The sequence below is a fragment of the Eumetopias jubatus genome, unplaced genomic scaffold (assembly GCF_037043125.1).
Source record: "Eumetopias jubatus isolate StellerSeaLion01/CBP00866 unplaced genomic scaffold, mEumJub1_p1.0 scaffold_1, whole genome shotgun sequence".
Classification (NCBI taxonomy): domain Eukaryota; kingdom Metazoa; phylum Chordata; class Mammalia; order Carnivora; family Otariidae; genus Eumetopias; species Eumetopias jubatus.
This window is the reverse complement of record NW_028274807.1, coordinates 47,969,991-47,989,293: the sequence shown is the minus strand read 5'-3', so window position 1 is coordinate 47,989,293 and position 19,303 is coordinate 47,969,991. Positions and strand designations below refer to the sequence as shown.

Below are 19,303 nucleotides of genomic sequence, written 5' to 3'. Positions count from 1 at the left end.
AAAACAAATCATCACAGTAAAGGAACTAAAAATTAAAATAATGAAATTCCAAAGCAATCAACACAGCAACATGCAGGTGTTTCTGCTAAACTGTGATGTGTCTGAAAAACTTCCCATTCTGCAAAATGTGCACTAAATGGCAGGACTCCTAGGGATAGAGAACAAGCCATTCAAAAGTCTTTGGAACTGTAGCAACAGCTGTAACAAAAATGGTTACTAGTACCTGGAAAGATAATGTGGCTCCCATGTGGCTGGAGGTTGGCACAGCTGGTATTTAAAATTCTCAAATGATAAAGGCCATGTGCTGGCGACTCTGGCTAGAGCAGGACGGGTAGGAGTGAGGTAGACACCTGAGGCAGAGCCTTTCTGGGAAAGCATCCTGTGTACAAGGGCTCCTGTTGAATTTTCTTATGATGAAGCTGAAAGAGATCCTGCTGCCAGGGTGACATCAAAGCTGAGATTTTTTTTTTTTTCTCTCCCACTGAAGGTTATACTATTTCTACTATTCCCTCCCCCTTTGCCTGGGAAAAATGGGTATAAATTATACTTATGTATTCTCCTATTTTCCAATAGCATATAAGCTATGCAGTACACAAGCATGTGTAGTAACTGAACAGACTGTTGATCAAAAAAGCTTTTCCTAATTAAAATGTAATTCATGCTTGTAAGGAATCAGGAAATATAGAAAAGTCTAAAAAATTAATCTGTTTATAAGAAATAATCACTGTTAAAGAAAACCTATGATCTATTTCTGATAATTTGTGTATACATACTTGTTATAAAATTAGGTTATAGTGTGCATATAATTGTAATCTTTGTATTTATATTATGCATATTTTCCACTTTGTTAAATAGATGTCAAAAATTTGAAACAGTTTATTTAATAAAAGCTCTGCTTTTGGATGATGTAGTTGTTTTGCATAGTGGTAATAATTTATATATAAGGGTGTTTATCTTTGATTAATTCCTTAGTTTAGGATTCGATTAGGTTGGGCTAGATTGTTATGGAGGAAATTACTGGGTGTGTTAGTCCATTAGGGCCGCTGGAACAAAATACCATAGACTGAGTGGCTTAAACAACAAACATTTATTTGTCACAGTTCTGGAGCCTGGGCAGTCCAAGATCAAGGTGCTGGCAGACTTGGTGTCCGGGTGAGAGCCTGCTTCCTGGTTCACAGACAGCCCTCTTCTTGCTGTGTCCTCACGGGGTGGAAAGGTGGAGGGGTCTCTCTGGGGCCTCTTTTATAAGAGCACTAATCTCCTTCAGAGGGTGGACCCCTCAGGACTTAGTCATTTCTCAAAAGCCCAACCTATAAATACCATCACTCTTGGGAGTTCAGTTTTAACATATAAATTTTGGGGGGACATATGCATTCAGTCTATAGCACTGAGTCTATAGCTATAAATAGTTTTAAAAACCTGATAATAGTAAACTTCTGTTTTTTGTGGTTTTTTAAACATAAGGACCTTAATACAAGAAGACAAATAGCCAACAGTAAGGTTGGTATTGTGGCCCTTCTTTATTATGGGCACGTTATTCACTAAAATGGGAGCATGTTAACAAGTCTCTGTTGCTCACAACTCTAAACACCCATGTGGTAAGTATCTCAGCCAGCACATCCTGGGTTATTAACAGATCTGGTTCACGAGGTTCCTTTATCATGGATACAGGTTCAATCAGGCATCAACAAATCAATGTCATGCCCCCCTCTTTAACGCAGTCTAATTTCTCCTTATATATTTGCTTCCCTTATTTTGTTCCTATGTCTCTCTCTCTGAGCTGTCTTGTCCTTGGCTCACAGTTCCCTCCAGTCATGACTCCACTTTAAAGTTAACACTAAACCTGTCCCTAGTTCAAGCCACTCCATGACATCAAACCTTCCTGTGGGATGTCTGAGGCAATTTGGGAGAAGGGAGAATGCATAGTGCCCTAGGATGCCTTTCTGGTTTGAGGTCCTTTGTGCATAAATATGTGCAGAATGGTTTAGAGTATGGGATTTGGAGGTAGAAATGTCTGGATCTGAGTCCCAGCTCTGCCTTCTTGGGCAAGGAGCTGCTTGGTCTCAGGAGTTGATGGTAGTCGGGTTATCTAGCGGCAGATCTGTTGTCTGAGCGGGTGATCTGTGGCTGCAGCTGGGTATACTCAAACCATGGATGCTGATCAGTTTTAAAAGATAATATGTAGCTTAGCATCTTTTTGAGAGGAAATGTAAAGACAGAATTTGGTTGGGTCACATCTCAAATGAAGTGATAAATCAACTAGTAGTCAATCCACATGATTTAGTTCCTTTCATTGCAGTTTCAAGGTTAACTAAAATAATGGGAGTTCTGCAGAAACTGCTTCTTTCAAGCCTTTGGACATTTATGGGGAAAACCAAATGAGTCCAATAAAATAGAGGTAGATATATGCACTAAAGGTCTTTCCAGCAACTGTAATAACACAGGGCTACTTCCAGTTCTTTGCTTTTTTTTTTTCTTTTTTAAGTTAAAACTAACTAAAAAACTGACTCTCTTCTCTTTTCAGCCAGCGTATGTCCCAAGGAAGCTAATCCCAATAACCATCATCAAACAAGGTAATTTGTACGAGTCTGCTCTGGATGTATGTTTAGAACTATTTTTTTTATTTTAATTCCAGTACAGTTAACAGTTTAGAATTATTTTTCATACACTTTTCACTGAGATAATTAAACAATGCTTTTTTTTCTCAATTTTTCTGATTGTTTTAAAGCAAAAGTGTGAAGAAATCAGTATGGTCTAGCATATTAGAAGTTAATAGATTATTTTGGCTCATGTACCAATAGGCCAAGTCTTGGCAAGTCACACTGGTTGTGTTTTACCAAAATAGAACTTTTTGTACAAAGCAACTACAATAAGTACTAAATTTTAAAAAGCCATATGAATATGTGTGGCTCTGTTCAGGATTAAGTTGGCATACATGAAGAAAAACATTAAGAGGATATTTGGATTAGTGAAATAAAAAACTATGATTTAGTGCTCCTTTTAGGTAAAGACATACAGTTTTCAAGAATTATAATGTCTTATCTCAGTATCCAGTTGTTTTTGTTTTGACTTTGTTTTTTAAGTTATTAAAATGACTCCATTATTTCCAGAAAGTTTCTTGGTAGAAGAGATTAGACACCTAAAGTAATTATTCATTTTAAGAAAACATAATGCCTCAAGTGTATTCTCAAAACAGTGTCAGTATTAGAATAATCCAGATTCTTTGCTTTGAGAATATACATTTTCACTTTTTAAAATTTACTGTAGTAATTGCCTCGCTTTGTGCTATTTCTTTAGCTTGGGAAGGCTGCAGGGAATGGAGATTAGGAAGGAAATTTTCAGCTCATTTGAATGGAACACCTTATCATAAAGTAATAACCTTTCGTTACTTAAAGGTGTTAAGTGTGAAGGTGAGATGTGCCTCCCAGTCCTTTCCTTGGCTATGTACCAGCCCAGAGAGTTACTTTTTATATTAATTAAAAAGTTATATTAGGGCTTCCTCAGCGCAGAAGTCTTCACATTACAGCTATTTGCTGCTTCCTATTTTCTTCCAACACACTGTTTCCTTTTGTATTTCAACAGTGATTCAGAATGTTACTCACAGGGCTTCAACTAAATCCCCAGATAAGACTCCTTTTGGAGGAACAATATTAGGTGAGTGGATCTTGGTATCTATACTTACAGTAAGCACGTTAGGCTATTTTTTGATAATAGGGCCCTTAATGGAATTTTACACTGTTAGCAGGTCTATTAAATTGATGTTGGTTCATTTCCTTTCAGTACTGAGCATTCTGGCTTGTGTCCATGCCAGGCTAGGAGCCAAGAGGTATTACCTCTAGGAGTGTGTGTTAGAGAAACAACTCTAGCCCACGCCTAGTAGGAAAGATGGCACCCATCCTACTTGCCCCATAGTGTTGTTGCAGTTAGGAGGGAGTCCTTGTTGTATTGAACTGCTCTTTTAAAAATTATTAATAATGTATTTTGTTCAATATATATGTTAAACAGCCATTTTACTATTTTTGATTCTATGGATTAAAAGCCAGAGGATTTTGTAGTTCAGTTCTGAACGTTAAAAAAAAAAAAATCTGTTTAAAGTATGATCACACTTTTTGCCAAAACTTTAGGTTTGAGTTAAAATTGATGAAGCCAAATACGTGCAAAATTTCATAGTTTCTATTATCTGATGCTCTGAAGTTTATTTTATGTCATGATGCATTTTCTTTCTCTTACTCTATTCTATTTCCTTGCAGTCCATCTTATTATTCCAGGCCTTAATGAAACCACTGTGAAACTTCCTACGTCCATTATGCTTGAGATTTCGGATGCAATCAAGACACAGTTAGGTAAGCAGGAGTGTTCCATATTTGAACTTTGTGGTGACTGAGTACTAGCACTGATAATCCTAGGATCCCCGAGGAATCTAGCATATCAGCTGTTTGGACATCTCAAAGTAAAAAATAAGGGACAGGCATGTGCACTGTTGATGGAAATGAAAATGGTACACCTGCCGAGGCAAACAGTATGACCATTCCTCAAAAACTCAAGCATAGAACTATGACATGATCCAGCAATTCCACTTCTGTGTATATAACCAGAAGAACTGGAAAAAAGTTATCAAAGAGGTATTTGGACATCTGTGTTCACACTAGCATTATTCACAGTAGCTAAAGCATGGAAGCAACTCATGTGTCCATCAACAAATGAATGGGTAGGCACCCCAATGTTGATAGCAGCATTATCTACAATAACCAAATTATGGAAACAGCCCAAGTGTCCATCAACTGATGAATGGATAAAGATGTGATAGCCGTACACAATGAAACATTCCTTGGCTATAAAAAAGAATGAAATCTTGCCATTTGCAGCAACATGGATGGAGCTAAGTGAACTAAGAGAAAGATAGTATGATTTCACTCAGATGTGGAATTTAAGAAACAGCACACATGAGCAAAGGGGGAAAAGAGAGAGAGAGAGAGGCAAACCAAGAAACAGACTCTTAACTATAGAGAACAAACTAATGGTTACCAGAGGTGGGTGAGAGGGATGGGTTACATGGGTGGATAGGGATTAAGGAGTACACTTGTTGTGACTAGCACCATGTGATGTGTGGAGTATTAAATCACTATATTGTACATCTGAAACTAATATTATACTGTATGTTAACCAGAATTTAAGTAAAAACTTAAATTTTTTAAACTCTGGTTTAAAAAAATTAAAAAGTAAAAGTGAAATGAAGGGGTAAGCAAAATGTGTCTATATGTGCAATAGGATATTATTCAGGCTTGAGAAGGAAGGAAATTCTGATACATGCTACAAGATGGATGAACCTTGAGGACATTAGCTGAGTGAAATAAGCCAGTCACAAAAAGACAAATACTGTATGATTCCACTTACGTGAGGTACCTGAAGCCGTCAAATTTATACACAAAAAGTATAATGGTGGTTGCTAGGGACTGGAGGGAGGAGGGAAATGGGGAGTTAGGGTTTAATGATATAATTTTACTTTTATAAGATGACAGTTTTGGAGATGGATGGTGGCGATGGTTGCACAACATTATGAATGTATTTAATATTACTGAAATGTATACTTAAAAAGGTTAATTAAGATCATACATTTTATGTTATGTATATTTTACCATGATAAAAAAAATTGGAAAAAAAGCAGTGAGGGCCAGAGAGATTGGAGAGTTGGAAGTATTTATATAAATTACATTCTATAGGTAAATAGTTATTATATATTATATAAAACATATATTTATTTTAAAAAGTGAACATTTATCAAATTATCCAAGATACATACATTTATTTAGGTAAAATTTTCAAATAGAGTGATTGTTAGAAAATTGTTATACTGTCGAGGGGCCATGAGATGTTTTCAGTGAGAGCTGATGTAGAGGTCAGATGTGTTAGAATTATTATTTACTTGAGATTGATACTGCCTCCTACTTGTAGAAAGAACTTGATATAATTTCAGTGTTTTAAAAACATAACAATTTATGGGGAGACAATCCCAACAAAACCCTTTAAAAGGAGCCCAGGGAAAAATTGCAGTGCTCACTGGGATAAATTAGTTGCTGCATTTGAGTATCATATCAGTCAGGACCCTCTGTATAGCACAGCATCTCCAGCTTGATGGAGCATGAGAAGCCTGGTGGGCTTGTGAGCCCAGACTGCTGGACCCACCCGCAGAGTTCCTGATTCAGTAGATGAGGTGAGGGACCTGAGAATTTGCCTTTTTAACTAGCACCCAGGAGATACTGAAGCCACTTGCCTGGGCACCCTACTTTGAGAACCACCCCTCCACAGTCTCCGGAGATAGTCTTGAGCTATTGATAAATATGGAAGGAGATGGCATGATGTGGTAGAAATTGAACAAAACTAAAAACTGCAGAATGTTTTCTCCGAATTAGGCACTAGCAAAGAACTTTCACACTTACATAAATGAATGTTCACCTTGTGTGGGTGCAGAAATGGACCCCTGGGCCCCTATGTGGCAACATTCAGTCAACATGTAATTACCAAGTGTTACTCTCTGGCATAACTGCAAGTCGCTGGTACTGTACAGGTGAGTTACACAGGCACAGGACCTGCCCATACCGGGACATCAGACTTAATTTCTCCTACCTGTTTGCTTGTTTGATGGTTACGAGATGTGGGTGGGGGGGGGGATGGGTTACATGGGTGATAGGGATTAAGGAGTACACTTGTTGTGACTCACTCCTTGGCAATCAGATTGGAGCAGTTTCAAAATGTGAACTCTTAAGTTCTCTTTAGCTGTTAATTTGAGAATTTACTGGAAGAAAGAGGAACAAAACCTTAAGCAAGTAGAAGAGCACTTAATGGATAGACTTAACAGTCCCACCAATTGTAGAAAAATTCTCAGAACTTACACATCATTTTATTAAGATGTGCAAATATTTGCCAGTCTTTGTGATTTTGTGCATCCTTCCATTTTTATTATGAAATATTCATACCTCTTAGTCCCAGAGTGAGTTCCTCCGAGAATGTAGACAAGTGACTGTAGACATCATTTCTTTAATTTGTACATCAGACTCGATCACCTCTTTTTTAGCTATAAAACTGTGACTAAACCCTGCAACATCTAAATGCTGTGCTAAAATCCAGGAACCTTCCAAATTAACTTTCCTCACCGAACCTGTTTGGAATCCAGTGCTCCCTTTTCTTGTGCTCACCTCTTCTCTGCCCAGAGCCTATGTGCCTCCCCCTGCCCTTGGGTAAACCTTGTTTGGAAGGAGGGAAATAAAAGGAACTGGCCATTCTCTTACTGATGTGATCCCTAATCCATCCAGCGAAACTACAAAATACAGAATTTGTGAAGGAGGTTGAAAATGAGCAGTTTTCCCCAGACCACTACTGTCAGTTTTGAACTGAAGCATGTTTTGTTCTTTAGTCTTGAGTGATATTTCCTAAACTTTTTGGTTTTTGCAAAGTTCTCCACACTATCTTAATACCCATTCAATCTTTGTTTTCTTTAGAGAATAAAACAGTGCATTTGTTTTGTTTTTGCTTTTATCTTTCTGATATGATTCACTAAAAGCTTTCAGGATTGAGTGTGATTTCAATAAAGAAAAGTTGTATGCAAACAGTAAGTATCTTTTTTGACGAAACACTATCTTAAATTCAACACGTGACAAATTTCTTATGCATTGAAGAGCTTGATAGCTAGTATCTTTGAAAATGCCCAGCAAATCCATCAAATATACCACCTTGGCAGACTGTATTTCAAAATTACATTTTAAGTTTACTGTTTTTAATGGAGATACTGCTTTTTTTTTAAGATTTTATTTATTTATTTGACAGAGAGAGAGAGACAGCGAGAGAGGGAATACAAGCGGGGGGGGGGGGGTTTGTAGAGGGAGAAACAGGCTCCCCCGCAGAGCAGGGAGCCCGATGCGGGGCTCGATCCCAGGACCCTGGGACCATGACCTGAGCCGAAGGCAGCCGCTTAACAACTAAGCCACCCAGGGGCCCCGAGATACTGCTTTAATAGTTCTTTATACTAGCAAGGGAGAAATAAACTTTCCTGAAGTTAACACCGCAATTCAGAAAAGTACTATTTTTTTGAGGGGGCGAATCCTAAAAATAATATCCTCATTCCAGTGGGGCCCATCATGGGACATCAAGAAATTAATAGCTTTTGTTCTAAGAACACATGGTGTGAATAATGAAAGAAATAAACAAGAAAGCTAGTATTACACCCCTCCCTGGGGCATACAAAGGGTTGGCCAAAGCCAAGACTTAGCCTGCCAAAAATGAAAGGAAACAACTGTGTTGAAAAAAGGTACAGAAGAATCCAAGAGGAAAGGAAATTTCCTGGGTTTTAGGCCATGTTCTGGTGACATTTTACTCTGCTCTTGCCAAGACTGCAGTTGTCCATAGATAGTGTAGGTGAGTGCTCGTGGGTTGGTAAGAGACATAAAGGTGCTCTCAAGCAAATTATCTTCCCTGTCTACCGTTTTTTCTGACATCTGAAATGCCATGTTTAGAAATACAGTATGCCTTTGTAAGGAATTAGTGATGTGTGAAGAATACAAATGTCTCTTGGGAAGGTGGTTTACCGTTTCCCCCCCCCCCATTAACAGCCTAATTTTAGGTTAATGTGATTGCCAGCTGAGGGCATGTTTTTAATATAAGGAGCTAAAGCAAAGTAATTCAGAGCATTGTTTGAAAGTATAGGATCTGTATGTTAAAATAAATAAACAGTCCTAGTCAGCAGAGGAAACCACTGAGAATGTAGGCTATTACACAGGAAGGAGAGGATTAGCAAGGGTGTCTTGAGGGAGAAGAGGACCCTGAAAAAGAAAAGAGCACTAAAGAAAAACTTTATAATCTCACACTTAAAAAAAAAAAAAGTTTCTCATGGTACACCTTGAAAATAAGAAGCCCAGAGTTCATAAAAATCTGTAATCTACATGTCTTTTTTCCTATGCTAACAATCACAGTGGTTCTAAACTAAAGCTGTGACTGCAACAGAAAAATGTTGATTAAATTTAGAAATTTTAAGAATGGAAGTTACCATAAATTTCTACTGGACTGCTGTGTAGTTATTTCAGAGAGTCCCTTCTCTTTATGCCCTGCTAAATTAATTTGAACACTGGTATTTAACATTTCTGTTGTGTAAAAATGCTGTGCAACATCATGTACACATGAATCCAAAACACGCACTTGACCATTAGATATGGCAAGCACAGTAGCACTTCTGACACCTGTGTCTAGCATCTTAAAACACTCTTGAAAATAATTAGCTCTATGGAAGAATCTATTGTAGACTTCCATAAACAGACGGAAAACTGATTTGCTTCTATTATCATTGTGAAAGGGATGACTTTATAGTTGTCTTTACATCCTTCAGAAGTAAATAAATATTTTGTAGCCCATGTTAACTGATAAGAAAATGGTCTTTACAACAGTGATGTGAACTACAGAAGGAAGTTAAAAGATGTTCATCCTTTAAGAACTTTGAGAGAATTGATTAGATATTGATCTAATCTCAGCAGAGGGCAGCTTTGTCCCCGGGGGGATATGCGACAGTATCTGGAGACATTTTTGGTTGTCACAGCTGTGGAAGTGCTAATGGAATCCTGTGGATAAAGACCAGAAATCCTGCTAAGTGTTCTGTAGTACACAGGAAAGTCCCCCGACCTCCAACCTAACAAAAAAACAAAAAAAAAAATCCAGCCCAAAATGTCCCTAGTGCCAAAGTTGAGAAACCCAAGAAGTCCCGTATAGTTCTAGGACTCTAAAAAAATCCCATCTGATTATAATTATTTCAAGTTGACATGATCAGGGTATCTTAAAGATGAATGAATTCTTTCATGCCCCTAGACTTTCAAAATATTACAAGTGGCTAACTAGCTGAACCAAGTTCATCCTGAGTGTGTTTTTGAAATGGGAAATATCTTAATCATTGGGGATTTCCAGTATAGGAATGTACTTTCTTTGAAAAGAATACCTAAATTTTAGAAGAAAGTTTCCTAAGTAGTTTTCTGAAGAGGTTAAAAAATATGGAAAAAAATCAATTTCATTCACTATGCCGAATTCACACAGAGACCAAAAGAAAAGATCAGTGTTAATGTGTGGCTCAAATGAATAGCTGTTGCTATTTTTTGGCCACAAATGTTTTTAAGTATCTTAGTTTCCTATGTGAGTTATTTGTTTTTCTAAAGGTTCACTGTCATAACCTATTGTTTGTTTTTTTTTTTTTTACTGTGTATAATAATGGAAAAATCTCTATGCATTGTTGTTGTTATTTTTAATTAGGAGCACTTGAATACAAAATTCTAGGGAATATTTGCAATACAACCTCTGCTTTCCAGAAACTCTTATTTATGAGTGAGAATGATTTGAGAGTTTTCCAAGTATTGAGTTGTGACTTTTTTCTTCATTCCAATGCCAATTTAAATCTTAAAGAATTACCTAGGGTTCATGAGATGGAATTCTGAAGAATCCCTGGTGGAAATGCACAATAAATTTGTTGACTGCCTGGTGGGAAGAATTAAGAGCAAAATAGATTTCTTGAAATAATCTGTTACTTGATGATGTTTGAATGAATTATATTTGGGCACTGTGTTATGAAGAAGTAAGGTGAATTGTTTGTTCTCTGACTTTTTAGCTAAGAATGAAACGTTGGCATTACCTGCTGAATCTAAAACACCAGAGGTAGAAAAAATCCCAGCACAACCCGTAACAGGTAATGAGATCCATATGTCGTTAACTTCGAGAGAATAAATATTTTTTGAAATGGTAAATGATTGATGAGTTTGTACTTGTTTTCAGTGAAGGGCCACTAGGAGATTAATTTTCATCATAAGCACAAACAATAAGACATTGTAGATCCTTAATTTAACATTCAGAAAAACAGCTAATGCAGAAGAACTATGGACTCATATGACCTGATGTGTAATATGGAAAAGCTGTATTTTTCATGCTAAGTGAAAGTTGTCATCTCAACATTCTGAGATATTTTTATACTAAAATATAATACTATGGTTTATGTGCTTTCCTTTTATATGAAGATATGAGCTCATTTTTCATTTCTTTCACAAGTGGTCATTTTAGCAAAATGCCAATATTCCCTCCCAAATCCACAGCTTGATAACTATGAAAGTCCCCTAGAATCATTTAGAACAATTAGAATTAATTGTTCTATGGAAGATTAATAATCCTAGTACAAAGAAATATATAATAGTTTGTTGAAAATCCTTTAAAGAATAGTTGCGGGATACATTTTCCCCATAGTTTATTAGCCTTTACTAACAAACATTCAGGATTTCTTGTCTGAATGAACTGCCTAAGTCCTGCCTACCGGGGACATATTACCCTATGAACAACAGAGTTTTTGCCAGAGCAGTACCACCTCATCCAGAACCCAGTAAAACAAACATCTGGCAAGAATTTCCCCAAATCTTCATTTAGCAAAATATCTCCAATCTAAAGTGAATTTTGTAATCCACAAAATTTCCACAAATTGAAATATCAGTGATATTTACCTTGCACTAAACTCTTGGATTCATAGCCAGTCCAGAAGAGCTAAAGATTGGCAGGGAAATAAAATAACTTGATTTCAAGAAACCTATTCAAGTAGGAATATTTCTGACAGAGTAAGACATATAGGCTCCTACCTACATGGGAGATGGACCTTCCATCCCCCACCTTCATGGGTGTTGGGACAAAGGAACAAACTAAGATACTGGAATACTTTATTCAAATAAAATTCCTAGGTAATTTTTCTAATTTCAGTATAATTTGTCAATACCAAGAAAAGCATAGGCATGATCCAGTAGATTCCAAGTTATTTTCTGCCCCAAAGATCCTACCCATTTTTCCCGTTTATACTTTCCTCTCTTGGCACAGCATCTGACGGGAGAGTCTACAGATCTCTTCATTCTCTGCCAAAGCTTCTTCAGAATTTTCCTATACAGAAACACTTAGGCAAACTCCATGCCTTATTATTCAGTGTTGTGTTTGTGTCTCACAGCTGAGCATTTGAGTCCTTACCATAATTACAATCCAGTTCCAAGCTTTGTATGTTGACTGCAGTTTGGAAGAGAGAAATCTTTTATGTAAATCATTCTAAATAAACCTTTTTGCCTTGGGTCATTATTTTATCTGCCCATTTATTAGTTCATTTAATATTTGTCATATGCTTGCTTACTATACCTCAGACATTGTGCTGAGTCCTGGAGATAATAAGGAAGAAAAAGGCAGGCAAGGAAAAAATTATGATTAATAAGGGCTTTCTCACCAAGATCAGCTCACTGTGCTTTTTGGAACACATGGGAAGTGGACCAAGCTCATCGAGGAAGGGTTGGAGGAAGTGTCGGCTCAGGCATCTGGGGCAAGCCAGGGAGTCCTGAATTAACTTGAAAAGAATTGGTCAATTTAAGCGTCAGTTCCTAATTCTAAAGGGCAACAGAAACACCTTATGATCTTTGGTTCCTTCATTATTTGTACCTGAATTTGTAAAGTTGTCTTTTTTTACCTTCCAGTGACTGCTGAGTCAGTGCCAAGGACCACGAAACCCACTGTGTCTAGCGCATTAGAATTTTCAGAAAAAACACTGGGTAATTCTTTTTCTTTTTTCTTAAATAACTCCCAATGCTCATAGAAACAAAAAGTAACCCCAATGCCTTAGTTCCCCCCTACCTTTTATTTCCCCCCTTTACTAGCAGTCGTTAACTTTCCTATTTCTTGGACCAATTCCATTACAGAGTTAACAACAGGCCTTGATCCTGGTGACTGATATTCTAGGCAGCCGGGATGCTAGATGCTGACTACGCACAGCTTTTACTAGTCTCTTGGGATGTATAGAAAAAACTCAGAATGCCAGCCTTTTAACCCACAAATCTTGGAGGGGTGGGGGAAACCTGGAAGTCTGGACTGTGTTTGTGCTTTCTGTTTATTGCAGTAGGCTTCCCAAGTCTTGTGTGCACTGAACTTGAGGAGAATACCCCAAAGTATCCTGCTTTTTAATAAGAATTTCATGTCATGCAAGTTAACTGCATCTTGGCCCAAAAGAGTCTTGCTTTGTTGTCTTCTGTTGAAAAAAAAAAAAAGTAGCATGCGTTTTGTTGTGTACTCGTGATGTTGATCCTCCATGCCACATCACGCACTTTGAAACTATACCTTCACATTTTAACAGCTATGTGAAGCTTTTCCCCGGGGAAGCCAGCTACTTCCATGAAGGCATCAGCTACCCTGTGCACACTGTGTTATGAGCATGCTTCCCATGATTAAGTGTGAGCCACAATGTCAAATCCTGCCTTGGGGAGTTGCTGACCGAATTCTTCTTTATTTTAGTTCTCAGCGAAAGGACCCCGGAAACCCTGCAAACTATTCTAATACCTAGGTTTGAATTGCCACTGAGCACTCTAGGTAAAAATTATTAAACATTACAGTGTGTTATTACCTTGGAAATTTTATGCATGCTTTAAAGAAATCCTTAGGCTAATTCATTCAAATTGATCTCCTTATAGGAAAGAAGGGACACATGGTTTATAGAACAATAAGCTCCCCAACACTAAGGCCTTAACTGTTTTTAAATATTTTATAATTTAGAATCCTAAAGAGTCCTTAACACAAATCTTTTGGGGGGTTTTCTTTTTGGTGATTGTATTTTGATATTATATTTGATTCTTTTTATTCAAAATCATTGTGTCACTGAATAAACTATTTTCTATACTTTTCCTAAATATCTTTTTACTCAGTTGTTTCTCCAGATGGAGAAGATATGTCTATGTTATTTTGGCAGACTGTTTATTAGAATTTGAGTGCAATATCAAAAATTGTTGGAGTGGGAGCTTAAGTATAATGGTATGTAATTACTGAAATTCTATTTTCCATTAGATGGACATTTTTTAGTTCAGATGTGTTTGGTGCTTGATTTAAGTTCAAAGAAAATATATGTAAGGGCACACATACACATGACTAAAGAAATTAGGAAAGTAGTAAGGGTGAAAAGAACAATCCAAATTCTTCAAATTTAGTAGCTTGATTATAAAAAATAGAAAAAGAAGTTTATTATAGTATCCAGCGTCAAAACCACAAGAGTAAGAAATACTACTAACAATACCTTACTTGACATAAGTAATTTGCCTTTTTGTGTTTGTTTTTTGTTTTTGCAAGCTTGAGATTTTGAAAAATCTTTTCCGTTACTTGTACCTCAGGTTATAACATTTGTTATGTGTTTCATTACAGCTCCAAAAAGGCTTCCAGAATTTCCTCAGGCAAACACACCCTTTCCCTTTGAGAAGCCTGAGGGCACTCTGGGTAATAGTAACACCTTAAAGCTGGCGTTAAGATAGCAGGGGTGATGGCTTAATTCTGTAGGAAACGCTTACTGGACCCTATCTTAGCAAACCTCAATGAACTGATGAATTCCATTAACTTCAGCCAAACAAGGGGTTGATTTAAAAACAAACAGAAAAAACCTATTTGATTTTTATACTTATGTAACAATCATAAGTATGTTAATTTTATACAGGTTTGGGGTTTATCCTGAAAAATGTTGGAAGTATGACACTGAACTCTGGTTTCTCTTTTTTTAAAAGAAATCAGGCCTCAACCGAAACCAGGAGTTAGGCACTTAACCGACTTCACCACCCAGGCACCCCCAAAATCTGGTCTCGTTCTGATCACTAATCAAATGCTCTCTGGATAGATGCATATTGATTTCTTGATATAAAATGACTTTGGATTGGATTAGCATGTGCTTTTTTATTGCAAGCTTCTGGTAGCCATTTAACCATACCGGCAACCTATTTCTGTCCTTTTCTTCAAAAAAGCAAAACAGAGCAAAAAACAAAACAAAAACCTTCAATGAATTCCATTTCTTTTTGCTGTAGCTTCGAGTGAAAAGCCATGGATTGTGCCTACAAGTAAAACATCTGAAGATTCCAAACTTCTCCCACCTCAAACTGGTAATTTCATTCTTTTTTAAAAATAGATTGGACCAACAGTATTGAATAACTTGTTTTTATTTTTATAGTTTCCCTAGTTGATTATCAAAATAATTGTAGTAAATGGTTAAGCTATAATCCATTCTTGATACTTAGGGGAATATCATGTTTTTCTCAATGCAAAAGCAAAATGGTTTTGTATTTGTTTCAAAAATCTGTGTTTTAATGTCTGGATAGATAATTGGAAGTGTGGCTAGAAGATAAACTGTGAATTGTTTCATGGGTTTTCTAGAGACCTCTTTTATGACATTGAGAACAGCAACAAAAATAACATACCATGTGTCTGACTTAGCGGTATCAGCTTAATGTCTCCCTTGTAGATAGATATTTGATTTTTCTCCAACAAAAATATTCAGTGAACATTTGAGAGCTCACTATGTGCAAGTTATTGCTAAATCCTAAAATCTGTAAGCATATTGTGATACAGAGGAAAGACCACAGGTCCTGGCATTAATAATGGACCTTCATTCTAGTTCTGGCTTTCCCATTAACAATATATTTGAGCTCTTTTTCTCTACTGTCCTGGGTCTTAGTTTGTTCTTTTGTAAACTGTGGCAATTGGCTTTTTTTCTCCTGAGAATTCCATGTTCCACCACTAAAACTGATGAGGGAGACAACTTCCCCTGAAACCTATTTCCTTACTTAAAAAGCCCTCTTTTATACATCTTTGCTGTCTAGCAGACAACTAAAAAGAATGATCAGCATGTGAGAATTATAAGAAAACCTCAGAAACCACTTCGGGTGATTACTTCTATGACTTTTGTTTTACTTGTTTGCATTTTAATTTTTGTGAACTTCTAGTTGTGATGTTTTGAATAAAAATTATGTAGTATGTAATGTGGTTGGAAGTTCATGTAATGAAGTTAAGAACACTGACATTTGGTGGTATTCCCCAGAATGGATTCCAGCAGAGAACTGGTTTGAGAAAGAGTGAGAATGTGCCTTCAGATTTTAGTCAAATTTTTCTTTCTCTGTTACATGTGATGGGCTCAGATCTCAGCAAAAGATAAAAGGGTGGCACCCCATGAAGTAAGCATGTCTATTAGAGTCTCTCCTCTCAAGTGGGAAAACACTTGAAAGTTGGCTGTGGTTGTCAACCAATCCAGAGAAGTCTCAAATTGGGTCTTTCTAAGGCTCCATTCCCCTAGTCACTGACCCTGAAACCCAAATGCAATTACTTAATGTGGGTGCAAAAATATCTTCAGCATTCCAGGTCACCTGAATGTAAAATCTGGGTTTGGGGTAGAGTTTCATACTGAGCCATCCCACAGGCACAGCGTGGGATGTGATTACAGGGCAACAACTCGTCTGTGGACCTGTGTGATGGCTTATCTGCTGCACTGTGGCGTGCCTGGCCTGACTCCCATATCATTCGTGAGGGTTACAGCTCTCCAAACTAAACTAGATGAACTCTTAGGTCCCTTTCATCTCTTAGCTTTTGGGTTATTAACCTTGGGGGCATAGGGTCAGCTAGGTTTCCCCTGAGCAGCCTATAGTTTTTTGATGTCTATGATTATTCAAGAGTGAACTGACCAAAACCTCAAGGAAACCATTTATGAAATGTTAATGGCTGAGTTGAACCAAGCTTTGGGGAGTGAGAATATGTTGGGAAGTGAGGACTGTAGGGTTACAAAGAGACAAAGTTGGAGGAGATTAAAGATCTTCATAAAGGGAAGGTTCCTTTTGCCTCCAATTCCAGAAAAGGAATATTCTTGTCTTGCTCTGATGGAGTATGAATAGTGGCTCATACAGCAGGAAGCACTTGCATTATTCAGTTACCTCACTACTGCCGGAGCAAACTTAGGCTTCCAGAGAACTTGCAACTATTGACTGCCAACCCCCTCAGGATGAAGCATTGGGGCTTGTTATGGGCTGTAACAGTTCAGGAGGTAATGATTTCAGGCATGAACATTGGCCCTAGAAACTTCCTAGCCTTCCTTCACAAACATTTAAATTTTATACTTCTGCTACTAAGTATGATCCCTTAGACCAGAAGCATTGGTATCCCTGGGGAACTTGTTAAAAAGGCAGAATCTTGGGCTCTACTCCAAATCTATTGAATCAGGATCTGCTTTTTAAACAAGATTTCCAGGTAATTGCTATGAACAGTAAAGTTTGAGAAGCACTACTTTAGTCTATAATAGTTCACATGGTGTAGGTAAGAATCATCAAATGTGGTCAATTATAGGATGAGAGGCCTCAAGTCAATATAAGATTAGTTTCTCAAAGTGGGTGATTAAGTATCTCTTGTTTCTACTAATACACACAATGCTTCTATCTCTTACATAAGTGTTCTGTGGCCTCTTCTTACTTGTTAAATTTCAAATTAAAACTTATCCTATATACTGTGGTTTGATAAATTGATATGTTCATGCCATCCTTTCATTCATTTCAGCCTTTCCTGTTTCTTGTGATTGATTTTGTGTGAATTTATACATGGACTAAGTTTCTATTTCCTAGTTTTAGTGTGTATGATTATTTTACTTTCCACTTACCATGGTTTCCTAATGCAACTGTTTTTAGAAATTAAGAAGAGAGAGAGGTAGAGATAGTCTGGAAAGCTGTTCCATAAAACTATTGGTCCCATTTTTAGTTGTTGTATCCTTTGAAGAAATGATATATTTAGCTGGTATGAATGAACAAAATGAACACATTTTGTTTTCTCTGTTGGGATACAGTGTATCTAGACTTATTATATCAATTCCCTTCAGCCAAAGACCTCTAGAACCACACCTGTTTTTGAACAAAGTTAGTATTTACTTATTGCAACAAGAGAGAATGCAGAGCATGAGAAACTGTGGGATCTCTTGGTAAAAGGGTGCTGGAGAGGACTTATTGTGGGATGTGGCCCTGTTTTAGGTGATTCTGGGGAGGGTCCAAGGAAGTGGTGCTTTGCTCTGGAATGGCTGCTCCCAGAAAGTAGGAGTAATTCTATAACTGAATATCGTAATTCTTAACTAGAAGTGAAGAAGAACAGAGTGAAGCAAAGTTGTGATTGGTAAATTCATATTAGCCAGAATGTGGGGACAGTAATTTTTGTGTTCATGCATTTGTGTTCCACACAATTACAGAATGGTATTGTTTTTGTCTTGATCCATCTTGGTCACTAAGTGGTCTTGTCTGATGTTGGTGTTCTTTCAAATTGTTAATGCTCAGCAGGAGAACACCACAACCTAGCTGTGGATGCCAGGCCAGCTCCTGGATGCCAGGGACTGCTTTTCTTTGTCAACCATTAAGTGCGATTTATCAATACCTCTTGTAAAACTCATTTTGCTTCAGCACTGCTGGATTTGTGTTTTCCACATTTACTTCATATTTTGTATCAAATCATCAGAATTCATGCTCTCAAAAAGATGTCTGTGTTACTTTGGGTTATAAAAAGCTATATGGAAATTCTAACTTGCATGCTGATTATTGAAATCCCTAGGTCATCTCAACAGTTGATGAAAGAGTGGGACAGGGTATTTGGAATTTGGAATATCCCAGAAAATCTGAGAAGTGTAGCCATCAAAAATACTCTTCCCCACTTTTAGCCTACTTGCCCTAATCTTTCATTAGTGCTGCATTTTGTGATCTCATTATTTGATATTATATTTTGTATTAAGCCTTCTCTAAAGTATGTTTAAGTAGGATCGATTGATTTTTTTATTCCCTTAGCAAATCAAATTTTTCTTAAAGTTTAGAAAGGAGATCATAAAAATCTGCTCTATAATTATATACCAGAATATATACTACTTTAAAGATTTTTTAAAAAGATTTTGTTTATTTGAGAGAGAGAGAGATTGAGCATGAGTGGGGGGAGGAGCAGAAGAAGAGGGATAAGCAGATTCCGTGCTGAGTGTGGATCCCACAACCCTGAGATCATGACCTGAGCCAAAATGAAGAGTCGGACACTTAACCAACAGAGCCACCCAAGTGCCCCTGGAATATATATATACACTTCTTCTTTTTTTTATTTTATTTTATTTTATTTTATGTTATGTTAATCATCATACATTACATCATTAGTTTTTGATGTAGTGTTCCATGATTCATTGTTTGCATATAACACCCAGTGCTCTATGCAGTACGTGCCCTCCTTAATACCCATCACCAGGCTAACCCATCCCCCCACCCCCTCCCCTCTAGAACCCTCAGTTTGTTTCTCAGAGTCCATAGTCTCTCATGGTTTGTCTCCCCCTCCGATTTCCACCCCCCCTTCATTTTTCCCTTCCTGCTATCTTTTTTTTTTTTTTTTTTTTTTACATATAATGTATTACTTGTTTCAGAGGTACAGGTCTGTGATTCAACAGTCTCACACAATTCACAGCACTCATGATAGCACA

General features: G+C 37.2%; 1 protein-coding gene across 10 annotated transcripts in view; it reads left to right on the top strand.

Moving 5' to 3' along the window:
- The window catches only part of ABI3BP (ABI family member 3 binding protein), a 238,445-nt gene that overhangs the window by 104,919 nt on the left and 114,223 nt on the right, over window positions 1-19,303 (top strand). For 6 of the 10 annotated variants that reach the window (XM_088026066.1, XM_028119206.2, XM_088026157.1 and 3 more), the window contains exons 7-12: window positions 2,525-2,573; window positions 3,583-3,654; window positions 4,251-4,343; window positions 10,634-10,711; window positions 12,510-12,584; window positions 14,865-14,939. In XM_088026066.1, coding sequence (XP_087882192.1) covers window positions 2,525-2,573; window positions 3,583-3,654; window positions 4,251-4,343; window positions 10,634-10,711; window positions 12,510-12,584; window positions 14,865-14,939 — 442 coding nt within the window. Of the gene's footprint in view, window positions 1-2,524; window positions 2,574-3,582; window positions 3,655-4,250; window positions 4,344-10,633; window positions 10,712-12,509; window positions 12,585-13,320; window positions 13,396-14,217; window positions 14,290-14,864; window positions 14,940-19,303 lie in introns of all 10 variants that reach the window. The other 4 variants (XM_088025941.1, XM_088025991.1, XM_088025921.1 and 1 more) reach the window with 2 other exon arrangements.